This window comes from Rhinatrema bivittatum, chromosome 1 (assembly GCF_901001135.1).
Source record: "Rhinatrema bivittatum chromosome 1, aRhiBiv1.1, whole genome shotgun sequence".
NCBI classification, from domain to species: Eukaryota; Metazoa; Chordata; class Amphibia; order Gymnophiona; family Rhinatrematidae; genus Rhinatrema; species Rhinatrema bivittatum.
In genome coordinates this window covers 340140148-340157529 of record NC_042615.1, presented here as the reverse complement: position 1 = coordinate 340157529, position 17382 = coordinate 340140148, and the positions used below count along the sequence as shown (strand labels likewise).

General features: G+C 45.7%; 1 protein-coding gene across 1 annotated transcript in view; it reads right to left on the bottom strand.

Annotated features, from left to right (window-relative positions):
* LOC115095751 (vitamin D-binding protein-like) overlaps positions 1-17382 on the bottom strand; it is a 174646-nt gene that overhangs the window by 20391 nt on the left and 136873 nt on the right. The window contains exons 9-10 of the mRNA XM_029609871.1: positions 10207-10342; positions 6600-6802 (exon numbers count right to left, since the gene is read on the bottom strand). Of these exons, the coding sequence (XP_029465731.1) occupies positions 6600-6802; positions 10207-10342 (339 nt within the window). The remainder of the gene's footprint in view (positions 1-6599; positions 6803-10206; positions 10343-17382) is intronic.

Genomic DNA, 17382 nt, shown 5'->3' with positions numbered 1-17382 from the left:
ACTTCAAGTGATCCTCTTTTCTTAACCTCCATCCTCTCCATAGGACCTGCTCTCTTAGCCTTCTCCCCTCCAGTGGACTTTCTTTCTTAACCACCACTTCTCTAGCTGATCCCATCCAGTTCCTCACCTCCCCAGCTGATCCTTAGATCTCCAGGCCCTTCGAATAACCTCCAACTGATCCTCTATCATCCTCTCTCTCTCTCTCTCTCAATCCATCCCCCATTCTCACCTCACTCTTCTCCCCTACTCTCAACTCCCATGCTCGACTCCTCCCCTTCATCCCTTCTTTCCCCTCCCCCCCAGCATCTCTTACATCCTCCAGTTAATCTTTTGTCATTTCACTCTTACCCTCCACAGCCAATTCTTCTTCAGCTGATCCAAACTCAAACCCCTCCTGAATCTGATTCCTTCCTTCAAACCCCCATCTCTTCCAAGCCCCCAGGCCAGGTCAGTGGCACCATTTTCTTTTGCAACCCACACCAAAAGTGGATGACGGCTGGTGAAAAGAAAGTCAGGCTGATGAAAGGGGAAACATTTTTTTTGGGGGGTGGCTGTAAATTCAATGATGGATGAGGAGAAAGAAGTGTCATTCTCCACTGGCCCATGCATACTCAGCCCTCCCTTCACCTCTTGGTTGGACCCAAGTCCAACAGTGATTGACAAGTGGGAGAAATCTTAATAGTGGAAGTCAGCATGGGGCCTGTGAGTTAGTAGAAGCACAAGGACCGTGCAGTGACCCCGATCCTTCCTTGTGCAGGGCTTCCTGTTACCATAGAATCTCATGTAGGGGCAGAGCCACTGCAGGGTCTATGAGTGCGTGATGGCTCCTGTTAGCGTTTTGAGGTGTTGAAGTGGATTCTTGAGTACTGCGGAGATGGCGACTCCCATGGGAAGGAGCCCCGTGAGGAACCGCAGTACTAGGCTAGACTCTATGCGCACAGACACAGAGAATTTGTATTTATTATACAGCTTGATGGTACTGCCTGGGGTGAACCAGTAGTAAGGCAACCCAGTAGAAGCAGTCCAGGGGTCCTCGGCAGAGGAGACCAGTCCCACTCGAGTAGATGAAAGGCAGCGCAGGGTAGCAGAGGCAGGATCTGGATGTAGACTCCAAGAGCTGAAGCTGAAGGTGGAACAGACTGAGAGTGTTAGTACTCACTGAGAAGTTAGCTGTATTGATGGAAATCCTGGCAGGCAGAAGCGAAGCAGTTTCAGGCACCAATGTAGGGAGCGCAGGCCCTCGAGGAGCGAGTACCCGGTTTCCCAGATAGGTACCTGAAAGAGAGAAGATGGGCCCCCGAGGAGCGGGTATCCACGTTAGCGATGAATTACCCCGAAGGGCAGAGAGAGAGCTTCCAGCAGTTGCTGGGAAGCAGCAGAGCAGCTTAGACTGGAGCGATTCCAATCCTTGCTAACTCAGTTGGTTAGCAAACGACGAGCAGGCTAAATATCGGGATGTGCTGACGTCACTAGGAGGGGACGCCCCCGAGGTTCCCGCCATGACGTGGATAAAGACAAGGGTGGTGTGCGCGCACACACCCTAGGAGGCTCTTAGGAGAAACATGGCGAATGCCGTCGCCGTTGCCGATCTGGGGACGCCGGGGAGAACAGCATGAAGACGCGGTGGCAGCCAACCTCCCAAGGCTTGAGGAGAGAAAAGGAAGAAAGGCAAAGGGCAAAGGTGATTGCATCTCAAAATGGTGCCGATCGCCTTTGCCCTCACTATGTGTGACATAGTGAGGGCAAAGGCGATCGGCGCCATTTTGAGTATTGGCATCGGACGGCCGGCGTGCACGAGGTCGCTCCCGGACCCCCGCTGGACTTTTGGCAAGTCTTGTGGGGGTCAGGAGGCCCCCCCAAGCTGGCCAAAAGTCCCTGTGGGTCCAACGGGGGTCCCGGAGCGACCTCGTGCACGCCAGCCGTCCGATGCCAGGACTCAAAATGGCGCTGATAGCCTTTGCCCATAATATGTCACAAGGGCTACCGGTGCCATTGGTCAGCCCCTGTCACATGGTAGGAGCACAAGATGGCGCTGGTGACCATGTGACAGGGACTGACCAATGGCACCGGTAGCCCCTGTGACACAGGCTATCGGCGCCATGATGAAACCGGCAAACGAGGGTGTGAGAATGCAGGGATGGCTTTTGGACTCGCCACTGGACCACCAGGGAGTTTTGGTAAGTCTTGGGGGGGGTCAGGAGGGTGGGGGGTTGTAGTTAATTTTAATTTTAGCTGGGACACGAATTTACTCGCCGTATTAACGCATCGGGGCGTCATACGTCCGTATGGAACGGAATTGACCCTCCACGAATCCGAATTGCTAACGCAACGAAAACATTTTGGCTGCACATCCCTACTGGTTTGCATGCAAAAAGTAGAGAATCATTGATTTGAATTATGCAAAAAATACAAGGAAACAGAGGGTGAGATACTAATGATGTTGCGCTGGAGGTGGACCCTTGGCCTGGTGCAGGATTAGCACGGCCCTCTGGTCGGACCCAGAAAGTGCCTGCCACCAGGAGGCGGAGCACACAAGGAGACAGAGGCTAGCTGGAGCTTCGCCAATAACGGTCTGGGGTTTCCGCAGGTTGAGCATTTGGGTACCCGGACTGCCTGGACGTAGGTGGGCCTCAGATGGTCTCCCGGAGAGGTAGCGGAGGGGTGTGCCCACCACGAGCAAGGGTGCGCGGCTGATGCTGAAAGGATGGACTAGACCCGAACTGGAAGCTCCGGAGACCTCAGGGAGGTAACAGTTCAGGAAGGTTGTCCAGGCAAGGCAGACAGCGTCTGCGGGTCTAGTCAGATGGAGGCCGCGGGTTGAATCCAAGCAGGTTGGTCTGGTAGTCATGGTAGGCCAGAAGAGAGTGTCCGAGGGAAGCGCAAGGGTCAAAGCCAGAGTATCCATCCAGAAGTGGTCAGTCAAAGCAGGGGTCAATACCAATGTCAGTCCGAATGTAGTCAAGGCAAGTGAGGGTCAGTTCCAGGCAGCAGATGAAGAGAATGGTCAGGCAGGCAGTGGTCAGTTCCAGGCAGCAGACGAATAGAATGGTCAGGCAGGCAGTGGTCAGTACCAGAGATCAGTCCGAAAAGGTTCTACCTGAGTGAGGACACAGGAACACTGGAGACGCTGGAACAAGGACACGCTGGAACAAGGATCAGATACGAGGAACAGGCAAACTAGTACACCGAGGTGTCGACCCAATTGCCAAGGCGAGGTCCTGGGGGCAGGACCTCGCTTTATATAGGGCTTCTATGTGATGTCATCAATTCACGTCCGAGTCAGGATTCCCGCACTTGGCCCTTTAAATATCGAGACGTCGGCTGCGTGCGCACCTAGGGGCAGATCCGAAGCAGCTGAAGACACGGAGCCCCGACGGGAGCTCCGCTGCGAGACCTGCGACGTGGAGGAAGCCGGAGAGAGCCATGGTAAGCGAAGGGGACGGCGGGAGTTGGCAGCAGCAGCGAGACTGGAGCTAGTTGAGGGCTGCGCGAGGTGAGCATGCCCGGTTGCAGCACCCACGCGGCTGGGACGCACAACAAATGAGCACCAACCAGGTCTGAAATCTCAGGGTGATTGTTTCTGTTGATCTCAATGCAGCAAAACGGTGTGATAAGGTAGTGGCCAAAGCCAGGGGAAAATTGGAGCACACAGAGAGAGGTATAACCAGTAGGGAAAAGGAGATAATAATGCCTCTGTACATATTGTTGGTGAGATCTCCCCTAGAATATTGTGTCCAGCTCTGGAGACAACACCTCCAATAGGCTATAAACAGGGTGGAAGTTACCCAGAGAAAGCTGACCAAATTAGTTCAGGGTTTTCATTAAAATAAAAATGAAATAAGGCTTAAGGACCTATATATGTATACCCTGGAGGAGAGGAGAGATGAAACAGGACATTATGATAAAGACATACAAGGGGGCAATTTTCACAAATGTTTCTGTGGGTAAAACATGTGCTTACCTGCATAAAAATGCAGTTGGAAATTACTTAAGAACATAAAAGATGCCATACTGGGTCAGACCAAAGGTCCATCAAGCCCAGCATCCTGTTTCCAACAGTGGCCAATCCAGGCCACAAGTACTTGGAAGGATCCCAAGGGGTAGATAGACTCCAAGCTATTCATCCCAGGGATAAGAGGTGGATTTCAGCAACTCCACCTTAATAATGGTTTATGGGCTTTTCCTCCAGGAACTTATCCAATCCTTTTACAAACCCAGCTACACTGCGGGAAAAGGTATGTATGCTGTATGATAGCACATGTACTTTTGTCTGCACTGAAAAGGGGAGGAGTTAAGAGCATGGAAAGGGTGGGCACCATGAGGTATATACAGGGATTTCATTTTATCCTGTAAACTTTACACCTGCAAAGTTCATGAGTGCACAACAATTTTCAAATGGAAAGGAAGTTCTTCAATAGAGCTGGGCCACATTGAGTGTCCTTTCTAGGTGGAAATAGATTCCCCCCGCAAGTTTGCGGAATGGGGGGATTCCCCATGGAGAACTGCATGAGGAGGGTCCCCAGTGTCAACGTTTGCACTTTTGCCCAATGCAGTGTCACTTCTAAACGCAAGCACCTACACCCATAATGTCACTTCCAGCTGCACCTCCTAGTATTACCACCATGGGCCAGGACCCAACTCATCGCTGGGTCATAGTTTGCCCACCTCTGTTCTAGAACAAGTGATCGTGGCATGAGGCTCAAAGGGGCAAGGCTCAGAAGCAGCAGAAGTAAAATATTTCTTCACAGAAAGGATAGTAGTTACATGGAGAAACATCCCAGGGGAAGTATTGGAGGCAAATACAGTAGCAGAATTAAAGAAATATAGGAGAAGCACAAATGATGATGCTTAGTTGTGAGGATGTGAAAGTAAAGCCTGAGATCAGGTATGGTCTGCAGTATTGCATCAGAAATGGACATTGGACAGATGGACCTTGCGTACCTTATCTTCTGTCATATTCTATGTTTCTATGAAGCATTTCATTACGCAGATGCAATAAACAACTGCTCTGCACTTACACTGGGCACACAATTGTACTGACAAGCATCAATGCATACCGGTAATTACCATAATAAAACTGACACAACCTGTTTACCAATGTTAGAGTATTAAAAAAAAAAAATACTTGCCATTACATAATTCTACACTATAACATCTGCATATAATAATGTTTCTTTGGCATAACTGCAATTCATTTGCCAGTCATGTTGAAAAGCATACCTATCAAGTTAGTGGTTTTGTGATAGAAAGAGTATTCATTGTGTTAATTCTAAAATACAGAATATTTTTAAAATACTAGGTGCTGCACTTCTGCTTGCTTTGGTCTCAAACTTCGGCAGTAAGCTCTCCACTATGTACTCTATGTTCCTGCCAAGACATTAAGTGCAAGAAGTGGCTGGGTGGGACAACTGACTGACGGCATACTAACACATGTGGATGGGGTGGGGTGGTGTATATGAGGACGATAGTGATGTGGGTGGGGTGTTGGTATGTATGTGTATGTTGGGGGAGAGTGTAGGTGGGGTATGTGTTGGGATTGGGTATGTATATCTGTGGCAGGGTAGGGACGTGTTTGTGTCTGTGTCAAGGGTGTACATGGTGTAGATTGCAGGACAGGGTGCTGGGGAGGTGGTGGTGTAGCGCTGAGTGTAGTAGGGTGGGGAATGCGTGTATAGGGGGAATGTGGATGTGGTGGGAAAGGTTGGCATAGGGTAGGTGGGTGTGGTGACAGGATACGATAGTATAGAAATATATGTGTGTGTGTGTACAGTGAGATGTGGGTGTGGTGGTATTAGGGGTTTGTGAGGTGTGGGGAGGGTGGTATAGGAGGTGGAGAGGGCGTGAGAGTGAAGGGAATGGAGGTGTGTTAAGGGATGTAGGGGGTAGTCATTAGTGGAGTGGAGATGTTTCTTTGTGTGTGAGGGGGCTGTGGAGGATTGGGACATGCATGATGGGTGTAGGTGGGTGATCATTATATGTTGGAGTGTGGTGTGGTGGTGGTGGTGGTGGCTGCAGGGATGCAAGGTTTGGGGTGATGGTGGTGTGTGGGTGAATATGCATGCATGTACATTCTGTCCCCCACTTTCCTCTCCTTCCCTCCCATTTATCACATGCTCGATTTCATCCCCCTTCCCTGCACTCCCCTCCCCTCTCTCATATTCTCCTTCCTCCTTCACATTCTCCTCTTCCTACTCATCCCCTCATTCCCTCTGGTTGTGGGGTTGGGAGTGGTGTGGTAATGTGTGTGCAGGTGGCAGCGGGTGGGGGTGTTGAGGTACGCATATGCATTCTTTCCCGTTCATACTCTCCATTTCTGCCCCCTCCCCTCCCTTGCACTCTCTGCTTCACCTATCTTCCCCTCCCTGTGTGTATCAAGGGGTGATGATACAGGGTATTGGGAGGGCTGGTTATGGTGTAAGGGTGTGTAAGGATTAGAAGTTGCTTGCTTCAGTTCAAATCCCAATGAAACCAGACTGTGATGTCATCAGCCACTGTTCAATTTGCCTCTCTATTGGCCAGTGACGCATGATGTGTTCAGTGTTCATCAAAAAGTTGTGGTGCTGCAATACATGATGGTTTATGCATTCAAATATTCTTACCAAACAATAATATTTGCATCATCTTCCCTGTGAATCTTGCACAACTGTCCAGCTCTTGCTGGTATCTTTTCAGGCACTGCTTTTGACTGTTGATTTGCAATTGCATTCAGACATCCTATTCTGTCAGACCCATTTCTCAGGCAACAAGTGCTGTAGCTGGCAGGGGTGGATTTTGAGCAAAATTGATCCAGAAGAACTTCTGACTGTAACAGCACAAAGTGAAAAATAAGGATCTTCATCACAGGAACACTTCCCAACTGTTAATAAAAACAGCACAAACGAACTAACACAGAAATGCCAATCAGACAATAGTTTGAAATGTAACTTGAAGAATGACAATTTTTTGCTTTCTCATTATAACCTTATCTTGTTAAGTCATAGGCCTGTCTGCTCCTGTGATGTGTGGAGAATGCCAGAAAATGAATGAAGCAGCTTTGCATGGCTGAGAGACTAGCAAAGGTATGTTTGCTAGGTTAACTTTGGCTCCTGTACAAAAAGTATGGGCTTGGCTTTCTTCTTCTCCTGTTATAGGACAGAGTATCACTTCTGTAAACTAGGAAGTAATGATATTTCTTTTGTGTACCCCCTCTTTCTCTGGGTCACCTTCAGCGGCTGCAGAGGTGGTGACTAACACTTCTGCAGCCCCGGAATGGGGTGAAGTCTGCCAGAGTTCACCAGTCGGGAACCAGAAAAAATCTGGTAGGCCCAAGGAGATAGTCCCAAAAAGCTAAAGTCCACACTTAAGTATGTAGTTCCAAAGACAATGAATTTATTAAAGAGTCCAAAATTGCAAAGTCACAAAATCACAACAAATTATCCAGATGCAGTCTAAGTAAAAAGAAAATAAGAAAAATATTGAAAAAGCAGGTAGAAACAGGAAAACAGTCACTTACAGATGGAGTACAGTTCAATATCCAAAAAACAGAATTCCTGTCAGATATTAATTCAAGGCTTCAGTCTTTAACCCCAAGGTTTGAGGGTAAACTCCACACAGCAGTAACTCTTCTACCTTCACTTTAGGCTTCCTTAGTTTAATTACCTCTGGATGGCTCTCAGTGATCTAGACCAAAAAATATTCATAGCTACGCCACCACCTCACCCCTGGGAGGTTGTAAACAGCTAGAATCTTTCACTTACTAAACTTACTCTCCTTTCTAGTGATCCTAAGCAGGATTACATTTAGGACAAGCTGCTCCCTCTCACTTTGGCTTTAATATCTGATTTCTGTTTGCAGAAAGTGTTCTTAATGACGAACATAAGAACATAAGAAAATGCCATACTGGGTCAGACCAAGGGTCCATCAAGCCCAGCATCCTGTTTCCAACAGTGGCCAATCCAGGCCATAAGAACCTGGCAAGTACCCAAAAACTAAGTCTATTCCATGTTACCATTGCTAATGGCAGTGGCTATTCTCTTACAGGCCTATCCTGTAAAGTGCGGCCGCGTTTACCCTGCTCCTAAGCCGCTTTTAACTCACGTTTCGGCCGCGTTAGCCCTTCCTGCGATCCCGAATCCCCTTTAACCTACTCCTACCGCATCCTAAATTCCCCGGGCAACCCCTTCCGCCCGCGGCATGTATATTGCATGCAAACGAGCGAATTAGCGCGATATTGCATGCAAACGAGCCAATTAGCTATTCCCCTAGCATCCCGTAACCCGCGCCCCGACTATCGCTACCTTTCCCTGCTGTTTTGTCGCGCGTTTAACCTGCAAACTTACCGCCTACCCTGACCCAGGCGGTAGAGGCATGGGTAAGGGTAGGTGGCAAGCTTTCCCCCAGCCCCCGCTCACCTGCCCCGGCCGCGATCATGGGTGCCGGTCTCCGTGGCAGCCCCAGTCCTCTCCCCTCCTCCCAAAGCCAAAAAAAAAAGCGAAAAAAACGTTGCAGCCCCCCTCCGATGTCCGGAGGGGGGCTGCAACGTTTCCCAGTCCTCTCCCCTCCCTTCGGGAGGAGGGGAGAGGACTGGGGCTGCCACGGAGACCGCTTTCCCCCGTGCAAGTAAGTTGCTTCGCCGCTTCAGTTCTTCTCCCCCCTCCCGGAGCAGGGCGCGAAAAGCAGCCTTGCTCTGGGACGGGGGAAAATAGAAACTGAGCGGCGAAGCTAAAAAAAACCAAAAGCAATTTTGGTTTTTTTTTTTCAAAATTGACAATTTTGTTTTTTTTCAAAAGCGACTTACTTTTGGGATCTGTCAAGATCCCAAAAGTAAGTCGCTTTTGGACGCCGGCAAAACTTATCTTTTTTTGCAGCCATCAGCCATCAGCAGGAACACGATCTGGCTCCCGTAGCTCCTCCCAACAAGATGGCCGCCTGCACGGGGAAAGCGTACAATTGGCCGCTGAAGATGTGGCTGAAGATGTGGCTGAAGATTCCAATTTTACTACCAAATGTCATTATATCGCTACTTATGAGAAATAAAAATTCAAGTCATCCCATAGCACAGCCTAATCTTTCTCAGGGTCAGTCATCAAAATAGGATATTTTATTTATTTATTTATTTATTTAAAACATTTATATACCGACGTTCAAATGGATATCACATCGGTTTACATAACGCATACGGTTTGCATTAACGCATATGATAACGCGTTAACGCATGTGATAACGCATGTGATAACGCATATGATAACGCATTAACGCATGTGTTAATGTCATAATGCATGCAATAATAGCAATATCACATGACGCGAATGCAAATTTTGAGAAGGGGTGAGATTAGGGAGGAGTTTGGGTGGGATTTATGAAAATGAGGGGCAATATCACTCCATGCAATAGCATAATGCATGCTGTCACATGGTTTTAATGCCGGAAATAACTACACCTTTTTTCCTGGCGTTAAGATGTGCAATATGACCAAAACGGCTGTAATGCAATTTGCGATAAATTTTTTGAATTGCATTTTGGCCATTTCTGGGCTTGGGAGGGGGAGAGAGAGAGAGAACGAACCTCTGGTGAGGCCTTCACAGTATGCAACTATTTATATGCCTATAGGAGGACCAGCTAATAGTTCGAGATGAGGTGTTGGAGGTGGTTTAGGGGCCAGTTTCACATGTAGCGTGAGACGTACAAACAGCACAGTACACCTTGGTGAAGATTTGACATCATTTGGAGTGAGGAAAGTCTCTCAAAGATGAAATTTTGTATTATGTTATCTTGCCCTAGCTTGATGGTACCCTGTTATAGATTCCATCAAGCTAGGGAGAGAGAACATAGTAGAGATGTCATCTTTATGAGACTTTCCTCACTCCAAATGTCTACAAGGAAGGCCTTGCAGATAGTCAGTCTCTCTCTCTCTCTCTCTCTCTCTCTCTCTCCCTCTCCCTCCCCACAGTCTATGCTGTTTGTGATTTTCTTACCTTCCACTTTTTAAGATAGTACACATCCCTTATTTGCTTTCCATATCATAAAGTTCTTTATTTATTGTGTTTACATGGAAGAGAAGGATGATATGAAGTTAGAAGATATGTAGAAAAACTGAAAAGTAACAAGTTTATGCCTATGAGTGATAATAAAAGCAGCTGAGTTGGGTCCTTTAAAAGAAAAATAGCTGAAAGTATAGAAAAATATGATTATAAAAAAAAATCAAGAAAGCTTAAAGTTATAACTCACCTCATCCAGGAAACAGTCTGTTGCCCATTTACTCAGTTCACAACACTGTGATGCACACTGTTCATAATTTGTAGCAAAATCCATTGTTTTTGCAATTGAACCCGTGGGATTAAATGATGTAAAGAACACAATTCCCCTAAAGATAAACAGACAAAAAATACATATATATTATTTTTGAAATATGAAGGCTGCCTCAAAACCAGACAATATTTGATTTTTAAGCATTATCCTGAGCTCTAACATTTGTAATATCAGGCTTATGGAAGTCTGTGATGTACTGTATGACAAACACTGCTGTCCTACCCTCAGATATTTATGGGTCAGCAGGCTCTGCCTAGCTGCCAACCTGCCTGAAAACCAGCGAGGGCTCCTGTTTGTTTTCTTCCCTCCCTCTCTCCCTGTCTCCATTCCAGGATTACCTGTGCTCCTATTTGACCGCATTTCTCTTTTGTTTTTTCTGTCTTTTGTCTTTTTTTTCTCCATACAGACGCCGTCCACAATGCCCCCGAGAACCCCGGAAATGCTGCCACGCTCCTCCCCCTTGGCTGACGCTACTGACGTCACTGATGTCGGTAAGTGCGCCAAGAGGGGGGATTTAAATTGCTGAGAGGGAAGCGGAGGTGCCACGTGCCAGCATCACGCACCTAAGGGGCATGCCCCTTTGTACGCCCCTTCGTACACCCCTGAGAAACCGAGAACAACCATAAAACCCACAAGTCAAAACCTGTGAACTTGCAACATGGACAAGAAAGGTGAAGTACCAATTAAACAACCAATAACCATCTGCCTGAACAAAGGTAAATATGCAAATAATTATTTAAAGAACAAAACTAGATGTAGAACACAAGAGACAAAGAAAACCTCACACAATAACCTTATACAGATAAAAAGGACCCCTATTTCAAAAAACTCTGCCATAAAGAACCTACTTATGTTAACATTCCTCTTAGTAAATGCACAATCAGTCGCAAAAAAAATTCCCTATCACAGATTTACTGTATGACAATAAACCAAACTTCGTTGCAATAACTGAATCATGGTTAAAAAAATCAGACGTAGTTCTAAAAAATCAAATAGCACATAGAAATTATGAGGTGTTTTCAGTCCCTAGAATAAATAAGCGCGGAGGTGGACTCTCACTAATTATTGAAAAAACTTTTAAATGTAAACCAATCCAAATAACAACCCCCCCCCCAATCATTAAATTGCCATTTTTGATACTTACAATGTACAAATATGCCTTATCTACTGCCCACCAAGCCTCCTAGAATTAAATATCTCATCACTAATTGAGTTCCTTACAACACACTTAAACATCTCTAAACCTACCATAGTGCTAGGAGATTTTAATCTTCACATGGACGTCCACCCGTTATCAAACACATGCCAGACACTAATAGACACTATGACAGCACTAATAACAGACAAATCAACACAAAGCTGGACACTCCCTGGATCTCACCTTCATCAACCACAACTGTTTAGAACACTGTAAAACTGACTACACGCAAATTCCCTGGTGAGACCACTTTTTTATTCATTCCAACATAAAATTCCTTAAACCTCAATCAAACAAAATTATAAACCCATAGAATATGAATATCGACCACCTTTTAAGACTGAAAAACTAAACGACAAACTAGAGGAAAACTAACAAATCTTCAGGCCGATACAGTACATTGCACTCCGATGGAGCACACTGTTAGCCCGCTCTGGGACGTGAGTTTTCCCTTACCCCTTATTCAGTAAGCAAAGGTCAGCGCTAATTTCTTCCGGCGCCGGGAAAGTGCACAGAAAAGCAGTAAAAACTGCTTTTCTGTGCACCTTCCGACTTAATATCATAGCGATATTAAGTCGGAGGTCCCGAAAAGTAAAAAAAAAAAAGAAAATTTGAATTCGGCCCACAGCTGTCGGGCTGAAAACTGGACGCTCAATTTTGCTGGCGTCTGGTTTCTGAGCCCGTGGTTGTCAGCTGGCTCGAGAACCAACGCCGGCAAAATTGAGCATCGGCTGTCAAACCCGCTGACATCTGCCGCTCCTGTCAAAAAGGAGGCGCTAGGGATGCGCTAGTGTCCCTAGCGCCTCCTTTTACCCGAATCTACCGCGTCACCTAATTTAAATAGAGAATCGCGCGCACCGGCTCCACACAAAATCGACTCAATACCAACATTTGAACTTAAGAAAACAGCTAACACAGTCTCCCCTACATTAGCTAAGATCATAAACCTATCCCTAGAAGAAGGAACTATGCTAGATATACTGAAAGGGGCAATTATAAAACCAATCATAAAGAAAAAAAACAGTGACCCCCTTATCCTGAACAACTACCGCCCAGTATCAAATCTTCCCTTAATAGCTAAACTAATAGAAAAAACAGTACAGAAACAGCTAGCTGAACACCTAGATAATAACATACTGTGTCTATCTCAACATGGATTTCGAAAGCACTACAGCACTGAGACACTACTTCTCTCGCTAACAGATAACATTCTAAGAGGTTTTGATAGCGGTAAACATTACATTCTAATAATGCTAGACTTATCAGCAGCCTTCAACACAGTAAACCATAAAATACTACTAAAAAGACTAGAAGAAATTGGATTACACAGCAATACAATAAAATGATTCAGTTCATATCTAAATAATAGGTTCTTCCAAGTTCAGATCAACAATGTATTATCAGAAAAAGTCAATCACAAAACAGGAGTACCGCAGGGATCAGCTCTGTCTGCAACCCTCTTTAACATATACATGCTGCCCTTATGCCATCTGCTTGCAGGATTAGGAATCATACATTACATTTATGCAGATGATATTCAACTAATTCTACCAATCGAGGACACATTAGAGAAAATGTTAAACCTAGCTAACATGTACCTAGATATTATAAAACAACTGCTAAATCAAATGGAACTTGTGATTAATATTGAAAAAACAGAATTTCTACACTTTGTTCGCGCACCAGGCGTGAACAAAAGTACGCTGGATTTTATAAGATACGCGCGTAGCCGCGCGTACCTTATAAAATCCGGGGTCGGCGCGCGCAAGGGGGTGCACATTTGTGCAACCTGCACGCGCCGAGCCCAGCGCGCGCTACCTGTTCCCTCCGAGGCCGCTCCGATTTCGGAGCGGCCTCGGAGGGAACTTTCCTTCGCCCTCCCCCCACCTTCCCCTACCTAACCCCCCCCCGGCCCTATCTAAACCCCCCTACCTTTCGGCAAAGTTACGCCTGCTGAAAGCAGGCGTAACTTTGTGCGTGCCGGCCGGCAGCCCCACTCCGTTTTCCGGTCCCGGGGGCTGGTCTGGCACCACGCCCCCGGGCCCACCCCCGAAACGCCGCATCGTTTCGGGAACGCCCCAACACGCCCCCTCCCCGCCCCTTTTCCAAAGCCCTGGGACTTACGCGCGTCCCGGGGCTTTACGCCCGCCGGCGGCCTATGCAAAATAGGCGTGCTGGCGCGCATAAATCCGGAAGGATTTACGCGCACAGGGCTTTTAAAATCCGCCCCTTAGAACGGAAAAATTTTGAAATCATCCAAACTCCAATAATCCTCAAAGACAACCAGAAAATTGAACTAGCTGAAAAAGTATGAAACCTTGGAATAATAATGGACCCTGAAATAAATCTAAGACTGCAAATATCACTAAAAATAAAAGAAGGCTATGCAAAACTCATGGTACTCAGAAAACTAAAACCACTAGCTGATTTCAGAACAGTACTTTAGGCACTAGTTTTCTCCAGCATGGACTACTGTAATGCCCTTTTACTAGGACTCCCGAATACAACATTAAGGCCACTTCAAATACTTCAAAACACAGCAGGTAGAATACTAACCGGAAAAAGGAGGAGGGACCATATAACTGAAACCCTGGCGGAATTACATTGGCTACCTATTGAACACAGAATTAAATACAAAGCCCTAATGTACCATATATAAACTAATACATGATGAAAAATCGGACTGGCTAAACACAGCATTACGAGTACACGTCCCACACAGAAACCTTCGATCGGCAAATAAAGCACTCTTAACCATTCCCTCAGTAAAGACAGCAAGACTAACCCAAGTGAGAGAAAGGGCCTTATCTTTAGCAGGCTCCACACTTTGGAACACAATGCCTCTAGAGATCAGATTACAAAGAGATCTCAAAACCTTTAAGAAAAGTTTAAAAACATTGCTTTTTAAACAAGCATTTTATAAAGAGACTGGAGAATAGAAAATATACAGGAATAGGCAGAAGAGCACCAGAACACAGCACCATTCTAAGAATGTGCATTAAAATAGTCTATGAACTCTATATCACAATAAATGTAATTGTAAACCCTATGAATACGAATTTTACCCATGAACATTACCTTACAGGTACACCTGGTCATGACCTACTTCACTAAACAATTGATTGTCTTTAATGATATATTGTAACAGAACTTTTTGTGGCACCTGTTTTTCTGTCCTTTATTTCCTGGCTACTCTAGCCCCCAAGTTTCATTCTCCCTGTTATTTGTAACTGCGCTTCGGCCTTCCTGTTATATGGTTATGTTCAGTTAATCCCTAAGTTTTGATGTAAAACTGTCTGATATGAAGCTTGTCATGAAGTTCGGTATAGAAAAATGTTAAATAAATAAATAAATAAATAAATGTACTATAGCACGCATTCACCTACATTAATTTATGTGCCTACATGTAAACCGTTGCGATGGTATATAACTTAGCGAGGGTATAGAAAAAATTTTAAATAAATAAAATATAAATGTATTACTTGCCTCCGATACATGTTTGGGCATATAAATGGCAGATGAAATTTAATGTGGACAAATGCAAGGTGTTGCATATAGGGAAAAATAACCCTTGTTGTAGTTACACAATGTTAGGTTTGATATTAGGAGTTACCACCCAAGAAAAAGATCTAGGCATCACAATGGATAACACATTGAAATCGTTGGCTCAGTGTGCTGCAGCAGCAGCCAAAAAAGCAAATAGAATGTCAGGAATTATTAGGAAAGCAATGGTGAATAAAACAGAAAATGTCAAAATGCCTCTGTATCACTCCATGGTGAAACCGCACCTTGAATACTGTGTAAAATTCTGGTCACCACATCTCAAAAAAGATATAGCTGCACTAGAGAAGGTACAGAGAAGGGCAGCCAAAATGATAAAAGGTATGGAATAGCTCCCCTATGAGGAAAGGCTGAAGAGGTGGCTGAGGGGGGATATGATAGAGGTCTTTAAAATCACGAGAGGTCTAGAACAGGTAGATGTGAATCAGTTATTTACTCTTTCGGATAATAGAAGGACCAGGGGGCACTCCATGAAGTTAGCATGTGGCACATTTAAAACTAATCGGAGAAAATTCTTTTTCACTCAATGCACAATTAAGCTCAGGAGTTTGTTGCCAGAAGATGTGGTTAGTATAACTGGGTTTAAAAAAAGATTTGGATAAGTTCTTGGAGGAGAAGTCTATTAACTGCTATTAATCAAGTTGACTTAGAGAATAGCCACTGCTATTACTGACATCAGTAGCATGGGATCTACTTAATGTTTGGGTATTTGCCAAGTACTTGTAGTCTGGATTAGCCACTGTTGGAAACAGGGTGCTGGGCTTGATGGACCCTTGGTCTGAACCAGTATGGCAGTTTCTTATGTTCTTATGAGACGAAGTACAAAAAAAGACTAAGGGGCGGATTTTCAGAGCCCTGCTCGCCTAAATCCGCCCAAAACCGGGCGGATTTAGGCGAGCAGGGCCCTGCGCGCCGGTAAGCCTATTTTACATAGGCCTCCCGGCGCGCGCAGAGCCCCGGGACTCGCGTAAGTCCCGGGGTTCTCGGAGGGGGGCGTGTCGGGGGCGTGTCGGGGGGCGGGCCCGGTCGTCGCGGCGTTCCGGGGGCGTGTCAGCAGCGTTTTGGGGGCGGGTACGGGGCGTGGCTACGGCCCGGGGGCGTGGCCGCGCCCTCCGTACCCGCCCCCAGGTCGCGGCCCGGCGCGCAGCAGGCCCGCTGGCGCGCGGGGATTTACGTCTCCCTCCGGGAGGCGTAAATCCCCCGACAAAGGTAAGGGGGGGGTGTAGACAGGGCCGGGCGGGTGGGTTAGGTAGGGGAAGGGAGGGGAAGGTGAGGGGAGGGCAAAGGAAAGTTCCCTCCGAGGCCGCTCCGATTTCGGAGCGGCCTTGGAGGGAACGGGGGGAGGCAGCGCGGCTCGGCGCGCGCAGGCTATACAAAATCGATAGCCTTGCGCGCGCCGATCCAGGATTTTAGTGGATACGCGCGGCTCCGCGCGTATCTACTAAAATCCAGCGTACTTTTGCTTGAGTCTGATGCGCAAGCAAAAGTAGGCTGATCGCGCTTCTTTTAAAATCTACCCCATTATGTAAGTTCATAATATAATGTAATACATAAAAATCTAAAACCAATGAGAACAATGATAAATTATCCAAAACTAAAAATGACAAAAATTCCATAAAATAATATTTACTAAGATATTCAATCCATCTAATATCTCCAGTAAGAAAATATCAACCAACCACAAACTAACATCACCACGAAGGAAAAAATTAAAGCTTGAATAGCTGTGCAACCAACCAGATCTTTATTGTATGGTGGAAGACAAGGTAATCATTTGCTAAAGAAATCTCTTTAGGAAGCTTCATCCATAAGAATGGCACTAAACAAGAAAAGGCTTTATTACAAGTCTGAGATATTCTTGCCTCTTTTATTGTTGGGACCACCAGTAAAAATTCATCCTGTGACCTTAAAGATCAACTTGGCAAATAATGACAAAGTCATAACAAAGATATGCAGATCCCTGTTCATTCAAGACCTTGAAAGCTAAACGCAAGGCTTTAAATTGTGCTTTGAAATAAGCTGGAAGCCAGTGTAAGCCTTTCATAATCTCTAAAGCTGCAGATACACAGTAGCCAGGTAGCAGCATTCTGAACCAATTGCAATCACTGTAATAAAATAAGATGGAAGCCCACAGCACATTGTTAGTAGTCGAGATGAGATGTCACAGATTCATGACTAAAAACTAGTGAGGTCTTATTTGCAAAATATGGATTTAACTGATGTACCAAAAACAAATGAAAAAAAGGCGCTTCTAGATACCATAGCAACTTGAGAATTCATATTTGATTTGGTATCAATGAAAACACTAAGGTTGTGGATCTCATTGTTCAATGAAA